The sequence below is a fragment of the Dunckerocampus dactyliophorus genome, chromosome 5 (assembly GCF_027744805.1).
Source record: "Dunckerocampus dactyliophorus isolate RoL2022-P2 chromosome 5, RoL_Ddac_1.1, whole genome shotgun sequence".
Classification (NCBI taxonomy): Eukaryota; Metazoa; Chordata; class Actinopteri; order Syngnathiformes; family Syngnathidae; genus Dunckerocampus; species Dunckerocampus dactyliophorus.
In genome coordinates, this window is record NC_072823.1 from 30,210,412 (window position 1) to 30,223,529 (window position 13,118).

At 42.2% G+C, this 13,118-nt stretch overlaps 1 protein-coding gene across 5 annotated transcripts in view; it reads left to right on the top strand.

Annotated features, from left to right (window-relative positions):
* Positions 1–13,118, top strand: part of ldhd (lactate dehydrogenase D) — a 45,639-nt gene that overhangs the window by 8,669 nt on the left and 23,852 nt on the right. For all 5 annotated transcript variants that reach the window (XR_008570493.1, XR_008570494.1, XM_054777342.1 and 2 more), the window contains exons 6-10: positions 222–421; positions 3,305–3,433; positions 4,240–4,367; positions 11,337–11,427; positions 12,421–12,532. Coding sequence is in view for 3 of the 5 variants with exons in the window: in XM_054777342.1 (XP_054633317.1) it covers positions 222–421; positions 3,305–3,433; positions 4,240–4,367; positions 11,337–11,427; positions 12,421–12,532 (660 nt within the window). In the remaining 2 variants the exon portion in view is untranslated. The remainder of the gene's footprint in view (positions 1–221; positions 422–3,304; positions 3,434–4,239; positions 4,368–11,336; positions 11,428–12,420; positions 12,533–13,118) is intronic.

The window sequence follows — 13,118 nt, forward strand, 5'->3', positions numbered from 1 at the left end:
GTCCATTTCACTGACGGACGATGGGTATTGTAATGAATGGATGGGAGCATCCCCACTGACTAGTGTTTGTCCCAGCAACTGATGAAGCCTGCTCGGATGAGAGGCCAAACGTCTTCTAAGGAAACCATAACGGTCGAGTTCATGCCCTGAAGAAGACATTTCTGTCCCCCGGGCTGGGTCATGGGAGATGATGATACGCTACAGCAAGACCTTCTCTGCAGGAAGACGTCAGCGGGGTACAACTTGACAAACCTGTTTGTCGGATCGGAGGGCACTCTGGGAATCATCACAAAGGCAACCCTGCGCCTCTACGCCGTCCCAGAGGCTACGCTATCTGCTGTCTGCTCCTTTCCCACCGTGCAGGCAGCTGTGGACAGCACTGTGCACATTCTACAAGCTGGGGTAGACGTCGCTCGCATCGGTGAGCGCCAGTCGCCTATCCCCATTTCAAAAAAACTTTTTTTTCATAATGTAAATTTACTGGACAAAAAGTCCTGCATTTATTAAAATGTATGCATTTACTAAATGAATGAGGGGAAATGAGAAAAAAAGTCCTGAATTCATGAGAAAAAAATTCTACACCTACGACAAAAATGTCCTAAATTTACAGAGGAAAAAGTCCTAAATGTACGTGCATGAACTCCTAAATTTATGAGAAAAATGTCCTAAATCTACGGGGGGAAAAAGTCCTGAATTTATGAGAAAGAAAACTCCTAAAAAAAAGTCCTAAATTTCGAAGGAAAAAAAGTCCCAAATTTATGAGGAAAAAAGTTCTATCTACATTAACAAGAAAAAGTTCTAAATTTACGAGAAAAAAAAGGTCTTAAATTTACAAAAAAAGTCCTAAATTTACAAGAACAAAATACAGTCAAACTTGTCTACAGCGGCCACTAGAGGGAGTCTGCAAAAGTGGCCGCTATAGACAGGTGGCCTCTATAGACAGGTTGGCGTCCAGTTTGAATGTTGACCAGTATAGTGGAAAAAATAATAATAATAATGTTGACCAGTAGAGGGCACTGCGGACTGCGGATAAAAGTTGTACAGCACTACTAGGCTTGTTATTATCATGGTTCATGGTTTTGTTTCATTCTGAACATGCATATGAGTCAAACTGTAGCACATCACATAGTACAATTCACAATTTTGCATGTCCAAAAAGGAGTAGGAAGAAGCAAAGCTTATTTAATCCTACCCCTCATCAGTTTCACATCAGTTGCAATACATTTATTCACCTCTTGTTCTTCCAAGTGTACTTTGTAGGTCTACATGACAATGTAGTGCAATCATAGCCAAGGTTTTTACTTACTAAAAGGAAGCTAGAGGCTTAATAATAACTGATAGAATATATCCATGACCCACAGAACAAAGCTGTGCTAGTAATGTCTTACGCTTGTTTTTTATATTTTACTTTTTATACGGCAGAGTGTCATTACAGCTTTAGTTCATCAGGAAGTGACGGGGAGTGACGGTGGGCGTCCCGAGCAGGAGAGCTAGGCTCAGTGCTAGCTGTGAGTTTGGAGAGAGTTGGGAAGTGTGTTTATGTTGGCGTGGATGTAAAGTCCTGCAGTGTTCTCCGCTGTTAATAAAGCCATTAAAGTGCATCGGTGACGTGAGTCTCTCCTTCCCCACAACAAGCGGCATTACAGTATTGACCAGTGCACACCAGGAAATAAACGGTGTCATTTCTTACAGGCATTGGCTGGACAGCTATGTAGTGGGGCTTGTTTAACCTTTGCCTTGTGGGCAAGCAGGAAGGAGAGATGATGCTGAGAGATGTGTGTGTGTTCTGAGCTGCTGTCTGGTGGCCGCGTTCAATAAATAAAGTTGGCAGAAGCAACAGGAGAAGTTTCCTTCTTTGCTTCGGAGCTGAATAACACTGACAAGTTAACAGACTAGTAGCGAACGGAAAAGAAGACGGTTTTTTTGTGTTGAATACAGAAGATGAGGACTTTGATGGATCAGTGGATGAGGATTGATGAAAAATAACGTGAGTACATTCTAAAATACTTCAATTATGTACAACCAAAATGTACAACCAAACTCAGTTTTGCTCCCGCTGCATGCATGCATGCTAGCGTATTTTTTTTTTTTTTTTTATTATTGTAGCATCGCTGGGAGCACGTCCTGTTCCCAGCCTACTTTGCGGTAATGTTTTGGTGCAAATGCTCTTAAAGTTACATGTTTGACCAGGAAATAGCAAGCTCAAAAGAAGATGGCTTTTTTATGTGGAACAACTGACAGGTTGTGTGGATCTTGTGAATGATTGTGACTGAGCTAGGACTCAGTAATTAAAGTCTACACACGACGGCTTCATTGATTGAAAAACTAAACTTTTTCGTGCATGAAGCTTCTACTTGAGTCGGTAATTTGGCCGCTATATTCGGTCAGATATTGACCAAGGGAGACAAAATGGGTGGCCGCTGGCCGCGTTGGACAGGTGACTGCTATACACAGGGTCTATAACATGTAAATTTGCAGTGGCTGCTATGGGCAGGTGGCCGTTCTATAAAGGTGGCCGCTAAGACAGGTTTGACTGTACTACATTTATGAGAAAAAAAGTCCTGAAATTTACAAGGAAAAAAGTACAAAATTTATGCGAAAAAAACCTCCTACATTTATGAGGAAACGTACGCCTCCCTGATGACGTGTTTCGGGCATGCCCGGCCGGGAGAAGGGCCCGGGGCAGACCTAGGACACGCTGGAGGGATTATGTCTCACAGCTGGCCTGGGAACATCTTGGTGGCGTCCTGGTGAGGCTGGAGGAGGCGGCCGGGGACCGGGAAGTCTGTCAGGTCAAACTATAGTTAAAAGTAGTCTGGCAACCTACAATTCATTAATTCCTAAGACAGGTAATAAATAAGCAAAACCAGTGATTGAAAAATACATACAGGTACATAACAGATTTTCATTATTGTAGTTATTAAAACCATTATTTTGATCAGGTTAGTTTTGAAAATATGTTGGAGAAAATCAGATCAGAACAGGAAGTGAGTGAGTCACCAGTGCACCTGGGCGTCAACAATAGACACCCACCCCGCTTCCTTACTTTAAGCAGGAATTTGATCCCAGTGTTGAGGTTGTGATAACATAGTGACCTGCAAGAATACAGGGCCGCACGGAGGGTTATTGCAAGGGCAGGTCCATTCCAAATTTTATTGATGTATTATCTCGAGACGGGATCGGCGGATTCCCCAAGTGAAGGAGATGGGCCCTGATGGATGGGTGCGTGTTTAGACAACACGGGAGCAGCGTGCATGTAAAACGGAGACGGTTTGTAGCATCTGTATGTGTTTGTACGTTTCAGAGTTTCTAGATGATGTGATGATGGATGCGTGCAACAGGTTCAGCTCTCTGTCCTACCCCGTCACCCCGACTCTCTTCCTGGAGTTCCACGGCTCTGAACGGAGTCTGCTGGAACAAGTCAAGACTGCTGGTGAGTCCGCAAGTCAAGCTTCGTCAAGTATTCACACGTTTAGCTGAGCTGAACACCTCCCATGGTGCTCAGCACACGGGGCAGGGGTCGGCAACCTTTAGCATCAAATGGGCCATTTGGGCTCATTTCCACCAAATGAAATTCCACTTGGAGCCACAAAACCTATTTGACCACTAATAACAGGAATGCTGCATACTGTACATCCCAGGGGTGTCCAAACTTTCTCCACATAGCATACTGGCCGCATACTGAAAATTGAAATGCAAGAGCCACTTTGATATTGTTTTGCTCTTTTTTTCACCATTTTTGCTGTCTATACAGTATTGTGAATATTCCCACTTTCTTCTGGAAGTCATCTTTTCAATGGAAAATTAAGACTTTATTCCCATAATATTATAACTTTTCCCCAAGCTAATTTTCCAAACACGACAAATTTATTTTGTTGTTTGTTTCTCACAATATGAAGGCTTTTAAAAATAATTAAATAATTTTTGACTTAATATTACACCGCTGTGCTACTAAAATGACATTTTTCCACATAAAATAGACACTTCTTTCTCCTTGGAACGAGACTTTTCCTCTTGATATTTTCACTTTCATACCTGTAAAATTACAGCTGTTTTATTTGCCTGGCTATTTCAACTTTTTTCTTGTAAATCTTGTTCTCATCATTATGACTTTATTGCCAAAATATTTGGACTTGATTCCCGTAACTCATCATAACGTTTTCTGCAACCAAATTGACTTTACCTGTCGTTTTGTGAAGAATTGTGTCCATTTTAGTGTCTGTGTGACTGTTTCCACAGAGGAACTGACCCGAATGAACGGAGGCTCCGACTTTCAGTGGGCGAGCGATGCGGAAAAACGGAATCGGCTGTGGAAAGCTCGCCACGACGCCTGGTACGCTGCCCAGGCCCTGAGGCCTGGCTGCAAGGTGAGGCACGTCGCCGACGCAATTCCAACATCCATGTCTTCAGGCTCTCTATCGGCACGTAACCGTTTCAAACAGAATGAACAAGGTGAGCGCATGAACGGGAGGAAAAACTACCGATGGAGGTGCTCATGCAGCGGAGCCTTCACCCCGACACCCAGCGCGTACTGAGGCATTTGGTCTGCAAATATCAACAAAACAGTGCAAAATGGGGCGCGCTCACAATGTCGCTGGCTACATTGCAGAAACATACGTACAGGCAACTTCTGTGTCAAGCTAATGTCTTTGCACACATTCACCAGGGGTCACCAGCCTGTCGATGGTGAGCTACTAGGCTATCTTTGGGAGTTTGCCGGTAGATGGTGACAACATTTGAACAAAATGTGCATAAGTGCCCTCACCTCCCGGAGAGCGACTAACAGGCACTAACAGGCAGCCCCAGCAAGGAGCCCAAAAGTCGGGGTGCCCAAAGCGCGGCTCATTTGTCCTTGCATCACTGCAGAAACAAAACTGCAAAAATGATAAAAATACAGCAAAAGGCATAATGAGAAACAGCTGAAATGTTGAAACCAATAATGTCACAAAGCATTTATTGTTCGGGGGAGGGAGGTAGATCTTGTGCAGGTTCACCGCCGAGACCAAGAGCTCTTGGTCCCAAAAAGGTCGGTGACCACTGCTGTACACTATTGTATGTACTTTATTTATCCCACAGCGGGGAAATTTACTCATTACTAAGTGATTGTGACTAAGTGACTAAGTGATACACTAGAGTCCCTTCATATAGAGAGTTACGACAACTGTGATTACGCCGCCATGTTGGGGCCAATTCAAGCGCGCGGCTTGCAAAATGTCTGTTTTATAATTATTTATAGATCTATATTTTCCATTGTGTAATATGGTATAATTTGACTGCATGAATGAAAACATTGTTGAACTGTTATGGACATCATGCATGAATGCTTTGCCAACTGCTTATTAAATTAGCAAATTCAGTCTACATAAAAAAAAAGAATTCTGTTGAATATGGAACAGTTGCATTAACTTCAACATTTGATTTCAATTGTAAATGGAATAAAAAGCAGAATTTCACGATACATTCACTGCCAACAGATTTCAAAATGAATGCAGGTTTATAAGTTTGCTGGAGATCATGGATTACTTTATTTGCAACCAGAGGTGATTTACACAAGGATCATTCTTAACTCTAAGCATCCATGACTGCCTTATTTTTATAGTATATTTTATGTTTAGGCTACTTTCTTATATCACACTCTCACTCTCTCCAAAACGTGCCCAGCTCATCAAGAGATGCCTTAAACTTAGTAACATCACCCCAGGTGGCTCTGTCAAGTTTTTAAAACATTGTGACATTAAAAATTTGAACATATACAGAGCCTACCTCGCACAGCTTTGAAGACGAGTTCGGCTTCCAGCCCAAAAGGTTGATTTTATTTTCCCAAATTGTCTGTCTGTTGACATCTGAAGGGAATCTGTAAAGCTTGAAACCCTTGTCATGTCTATTTGTGCATCCAAATGCACAACAACCCAGCATTTTTGGGGAATAAACAAGAATACGCCCAAGAATACTGTAAAGAAAAGGCTACCGCAAAGGCGAATTTGGCCCCAAGATGGCTCCACGAGTCACGTGACCGTATTTTTTCGACTAGTCATGTGCAACTCTCTATATGAACTCTACTGTACACTATACTTGAGTGCCACCTAGTGGTTCAAATGTGAATTACGCCTCTCATGACAATGAATGGAAAAAATGCCTCAAAAAATGTTGCAGATGATATAAATTATCATGATAATTTGTAGCACATTTATCAACCAGCAAAATTTGTTATCGTGACACGTTCCCCCCAAAATTCCCAACTTGGCCATGATTTAACATTTTTCGCAACAAGATTCCAGTTGGAAATGAAGGGATGTTACACACTCCTCATATTTCTCGACGGAATCAAAACGTTCCAACATGAAAACATTCAGGACATTTGCACTAACAATGTTCTACGGTGGTCTAGTGGTTAGCATGTTGGCCAACACAGGAACAGCCTGGAGATCGGGACGACTTGGGGTCGATTCACCCCTGGGCATTTTCTGTGTGGAGTTTGCATGTTCTCCCCGTGTGTGTGGGGGTTTTTTCCAGGTACTCCGGCTTCCTCCCACATTCCCAAAAAACATGCACGTGAGGTTAATTGGAGACTCTAAATTGTCCATAGGTATGAATGTGAGTGTGAATGGTTGTTTGTCTATATGTGCCCTGCCATTGGCTGGCGACCAGTAAAGGGTGTACCCCGCCTGTTGCCCGAAGTCAGCTGGGATAGGCTCCAGCATGCCCCCGCGACCCTAATGAGAAGCGGAATAGAAAATGGATGGATTCCCACTTTTCCCAAAACGACACATGACATGATTGATCAACTCGGCTTAAATACGTTATATATTGTTTGGAATTATCTTCCACATTGTTCCATTGTTGAAAGTGAATAGTAAATGCACAAAAACAACTGGCTGACGTGACTGGCTGACGTCGTGGCTGAGCGAGCGCTCGCTGTTCAGCCTTGTTTCTGGAAGTGGCGCCGTTGTGGTACCTTCACTCAGGTAAACAAATACAATACGGAGGATGTTTACGGTGATCGTAGCCAGATTTGAGCCATGTCTCTGTTTAGTTTTGGAGGAGAAAGAAACATTTGGAGATGAAATAGAGAACTTGCAGAACATGGACTTAAGCCTTGAAGCACCAGACTTTTTTTTCAGTTTTGACGTGACTATTTCAAAAGCTCGTACCTAAAATGGTTCGATATAAATGCATACTGTCAATGAGAAAAGAAAAGTAACTTACAGTATCACTGGGATACTGTGAACATCCAGCAGCAACACAACATTTTGGCATGACTGCTATTTGGATGGAAAATATACTGAACCAAGTCCACCATCTACCTACCTGGAGAAGCGTTGGCTTACTCTGCTTTAGCTGAGAGGCGTCGCCCCGATGGCGTCACTTCCAGAAATGAGGCTGAACAGCGAGAGCTAACATGGAGCCATCGACGAAAAATGTAATTTTAGCAAATGTAGCATTGGCTTTGAAAAATGGAACGATGGAGAACAGGGTTCAGGAATCTTTTTGGCTAAGAGAGCCATGACGGCCACATATTTAAAAATGTATTCCCGTGAGAGCCACAGTATATTTTTAACAGTGAATACAACTAAAAGCCTTTTTAAGCAAGACCAATAATTTTAGAATATAATAAGTCTCTGAATGGGATGGATTAAAATGCATCAGCAAGTTTGACATTTTATTTTTAACACTGATTTCTGTAATGTTTCACTTCAAAATGTCAGAAAAAAATATCTATTTCTTTTTGTAATATGATGACTTTATTCCCACAATATTTTAACTTGATTTCCATAATATTGTAACTTTGTACCCACCCTAATTTTCCAAACATTCCGACTTTATTATTCTCATAATATCACGACTTAAAAAACACACATTTTTTTCATCTCTATGCTACTGAAATGACATTATTTTTCCTCATAATACAAATTTATTCTTGTAAAATTGCAACTTTTTTCTGTAAAATTACGGCATTTTTTTCCATTTGCTGTTGTTTTTTTTTATTTTCCAAATGTTTCAACTTTCTTGCAAATTCTTTTCTCGTAATTATGATTTTATTACCGTAACATTAGAACCTTTTCCACAACCTAATTTTCCAAAAATGACAACTTCATTCATTGGTTTGTTTCTGATAATATTAGCACTTAAAAAAAAAGATATGTTTTCCCCTCATCCTTTTCCGATGTTATTTCCTGTCAAATTACAACTTTTTTTCTCTTCGTATTTGACTTTATTGTTGTTAAATGACTGCTGATTATTCCTTTTTTTAAGGTTTCTTGTTAAATTGTATTTTTAGAATGTGTTTGGGGCCAATACAAAAAAAGCACCCTGTTGTAAAGCAACACATGTAGATATTCAATGAAATACAGTAAGTCAATGTTCTTGTGTTAAGAAATATCTGAGAGCCAGATGGGCTCCTCAAAAGAGCCACACCTGGCTCCCAAACACAAACAATTTAGAACAGGGGTGGGCAAACTTTTCGGGCCGGGGGCCACATTGACTTTTACAATTTGACAGACGGGCCGGGTCAGCACAAGATACGAAACATATAAAAAATCTGCATTTGATGAAACGTAACCAGAAAAAAGCATTAAAGTATTAACATACATTAGCTTGGAAAATAAAACCAGCTTGGCTTTGAAGGCTCTGACGTTTGCTTGCATTTCATGCACAAACTGGTTTTCCCTTGTAGCTGCACATTCAGCTCGTTCATGTGTGCCAGGATGTCCACAGTAAAAGCTAAATCACAAAGCCAAGCTGTGTCATTCAGCTCAGGAACTGTGTCAGTATTCTCAAGTAGCTCCAAAAACGAAATCATCTCCCGTTTGAGGTCCCACACACGTTGACATACATTTCCCAAACTTCAGTGTAGAAACATGACCTCCTGCTCAGGGTTGTCCTCCTGCTCAGGGTTGTCCTCTTTCACCTGTACTGAATTCTGTTGAGCATCCCGACGATCCATATGTGGTAACGTTGGCGAGCGGGTAGAAGAGCGGTAATTGGAAATGGCTCTCTCAAGTCACGGCGCCTACGGCGCCACCTGGTGTTGAAATGCCGTCATTACAAGTCAAATGAAATGAATGCAATCATTCACATCAAACCTTAATTCTGTACAGTCTTCGGCGGGCTGGATTAAAAAGAACAATGGGCCGCGGGACGTAGTTTGCTCACCTCTGATTTAGAACATAAGTAAAGCTGATTAATCATGTCTGGGACCCTTTCCCGCATCCCAAAAATGGTCACCTTTTCATTTGAAATGATTATTTTCCACATTGAAAGCATCAAAACATGAAGGATAACAACTTCCCACATTCCAAAATGTCCCATATTTTTTCCATGAATGTTACTTTTCTACATTTTGCAACCCATTGACACCATTGTCTTTTTTCAATGATTGCATTTGTGCCTTCTGAATGCACGTGTACCTTTTTAAATTGTAAAATAAAAGAATTGTCAAATAATTCCGTGGTTGCCAAAGGTTTTACAGTGGCGTACCCCTTGAGACATCTGACCCCATACTCCTGCACACGAGGGGTGTCTCCAGTCAAGACGAGATTTGAACACAAGTTTTCATGAGTAAAATATGACAATATTGGCGAGATAGCCACTAATTTAATTTAATTTCTTGTAGGTTAAACTCTCCTGCTATGCTAGCCGCCGCGCCTCCACCCACAAGGGGGGGAGACCTCCCTCTGGTAGAGTCCCTTAATATAGAGAGTTGCGACATGACGACTCGAAAAAATACGGTCACGTGACTCGTGGAGCCATCTTGGGGCCAAATTCGCGTTTGCCTTGTCTTTACAGGATTCTTGGGCGTATTCTTGTTTATTCCCCAAAAATGCTGTTTTTTTGTGCATTTGGATGCACAAATAGACATGACAAGGGTTTCAAGCTTTACAGATTCCCTTTAGATGTCAACAGATGGACAATTTGGGAAAATAAAATAAACCGTTTGGGCTGGAAGCCGAACTCGTCTTCAAAGCTGTGCGAGGTAGGCTCTGTATATGTTAACATTTTTAATGTCACAATGTTTTGACAACTTGACAGAGCCACCTGGGGCGATGTTACTAAGTTTAAGGCATCTCTTGATGAGCTGGGCACGTTTTGGAGAGAGTGAGAGTGTGATATAAGAAAGTAGCCTAAACATAAAATATACTATAAAAATAAGGCAGTCATGGATGCTTAGAGTTAAGAATGATTCTTGTGTAAATCACCTCTGGTTGCAAATAAAGTAATCCATGATCTCCAGCAAACTTATAAAACTGCATTCATTTTGCAAAATCTGCACTTGTTTCGAGGTATAAATAATAATTAAATAACAATGAAGAAATATACATATTTTAATCATTTTCAGTTTTTAAATATTGGGGCTTTTATATCTCTGTCATTTATTTTCATTCTAGTATCATGAGATGAACACTCTTATAAAAGCTCAATGTTTTAACAAAAGATGGCAAAATTATACCATATTACACATTGGAAAATATAGATCTATAAATAATTATAAAACAGACATTTTGCATGCGTCCCTTTGTGCAGAGACATTGCAATTTACATGCATTCGTACTGTGCACGCAAGCCGAGCGCTTGAATTGGCCCCAACATGGCGGCGTAATCTCAGTTGTCGTAACTCTCTGTATAGAGGGACTCTAGCCTCTGGGCTCTTCAGGCTCCCCCTGGTGGACAGAGGCAGCGGATGAATCATCGCGGCGCCCCGGAAGTAATGTCCTATGAAATGCTTTGCTGGGACGAAATGTGTGATGGGAAGCATGGGATGATAAGCTCGTTGGGACTTGACTAATAGCTCGTGAAGAAAGCGCCACCGCTCCCTCACAGTATGATCTGAAGTAACTAAGAGTAGTCAATAAATTTGCCGCATCGCTGGACAAGCCGCAGGGTTCAGAGTTGAAGAAAAAAGTATACTGTGGAAATGATGGTAATTCCTGGTGAAAAAATGTGTATTTTGCACGGTGACATTTTGATCAAGTGTGACATGAGCACTGATCAATACATTACTAATCGTCCTACACATCATTGAGATCAAATGTGCTTTTATGAGGCGAGATTCAAGTCAAATGTTTTGCAAACACGCTCTCCACTCGGCCACCGCGCAGCCGACATCTCTTCTCGTGGACATGTTAGTTATGTTGGTTACTTCACCAGCCCGAAGCAAATGATACGGATGGAACCTCTTGATTTCAAAAGAAAGTGTGATTGTATCTAAAATGTGCGTAATTTCGGAATCCCAAATCAGCAAGTCTTGAAGAAATGGTTGCTTAAAATGGGACTTGAAATAGTAGTAGTTTTTGCAGTGTGATGATGGTGTGTGTGTGTGTGTGTGTTTGTGCTCGTAGGCCTACTCTACAGACGTGTGTGTTCCCATTTCCCAACTGCCTCAACTCATAGTGGAGACAAAGGCGGACCTGATTGAGAACAAACTTACAGGTGAGCATCTTTAGGTGCCGCCTAACACATTCTACCTGGAACATGGTTACAAGCTAGCTTACCGTACTATGTTTTTTGGAGAAGGCATTGGAGAGTGTACCTCGGGGAATCCTGTGGGGAATATGTGGTACTGGACCACCTAACTCAGGTGTTTGGATCCTTGTATGACCGGGGTCAGAGCTTAATTAGGACTCCAGTGAGGGTTGCACTCTTTGTCTCCGATTCTGTTCCTTACTTTTGTGGACAGAATTTTTAGGTTCTCGCCCATAAAAGGGTGGAGCGCCATCCCCGGGTCGGGGATGAGATCCTGCCCCAAGTGGAGGAGTTTAAGTTCCTCGGGGTCTTGTTCACGAATTGAATGAAGGATGAAAAGGATGGAACGAGAGATGGACAGGAGGATTGGTGCGGCGTCTGTAGTGATGCGGACACTGCATCGGTCCGTTGTGGTGAAGAGGGAGCTGAGCCGGTGGATCTACGTTCCCACCCTCACCTTTGGTCATGAGCTGCGGGTAGTGACCCAAAGAACAAGATGGCGGGTACAAGTGCCCCAAATGAGTTTTCTCCTTCGGGTGGCTGGGCTCTCCCTTACAGATAAGGTGAGAAGCACTGTCATCCAGGAGAAACTCCGCATTGAGAGGAGCCAGATGAGGTGGCTCGGGCATCTGGTCAGGATGCCTCTCGGACGCCTCCCTGGGGATGTGTTCAGGGCACGTCCGACCATTAGGAAGCCTTGGGGAAGACCCGGGACACGTTGGAGAGACCATGCGTCTCAACTGAACTGGGAACGCCTCAGGATCCACCGAGAGGAGCTGAACGTAGTAGCCGGGGAGGTAGAGGGAAGTCTTGGCTTAGGCTGCTGCCCCCATGACCCCACGTCGGATAAGCAGAAGAAGAAGAAGATGGATGGATCTGTATGAGAATATGTCAGATGTCTTTTTGGGGCATTTTACTTTTAGAAGTTGAGAAATACCTGAACAACGTGCTTCTGTGCAGGTCCCATAGCTGGCCACGTGGGTGACGGGAACTTCCATTGTCTGATGGTGCTTGATGCCACCCATCCAGAAGAAGTACACCAGGTCCATTTGTTCTGTCAGAGACTGGCAAGGTAATATCAGACATGCTAAAAGTATTTCTCAGCTGTTTCTCAGTTCTCTGTGGAACCTCTGTGTTTTTCCTATGCTTTTATTCTGGAAGGTCCCACCAAAACCGAAATATCCAAAAAACGAGGCTTTTTTTTCCCCACAGGGAATAATGTAAATCCAATTCATCTGTTCCAGACACCCAAAAATAGGAAAAAAAGACATTTCATTGCGAGTCATTGTAGTTTTGCGTGCAGAAAAGCATCGTCTTTAATTGATGGCACTCACAACTTTCTTTGGCCCCATGGCAGGTTATTTAGCAGTCACTCAACAAATGCACTGTGAGTCAGCATATCACAGCTCTTCAAATATGAATCAGTGAATAAATGATCACTGTTTCGTGGTTGAATACGGCATATTAGTAGTTTAAAAAACATATTTAAGCAATTTGTTCTTATTCTTGGCCTAAATGAAGCATTTTCAAGCATAAAAATGCAGAAATGATCCAACTAAATGAAGTGAAATAGAAACACAAGGCAGAAGAAGCATTGTAATTATGACTGCGGTATTCCCCATTGGCCACTAGGTGGTGGTGTTCTGTGAGACAGGCAC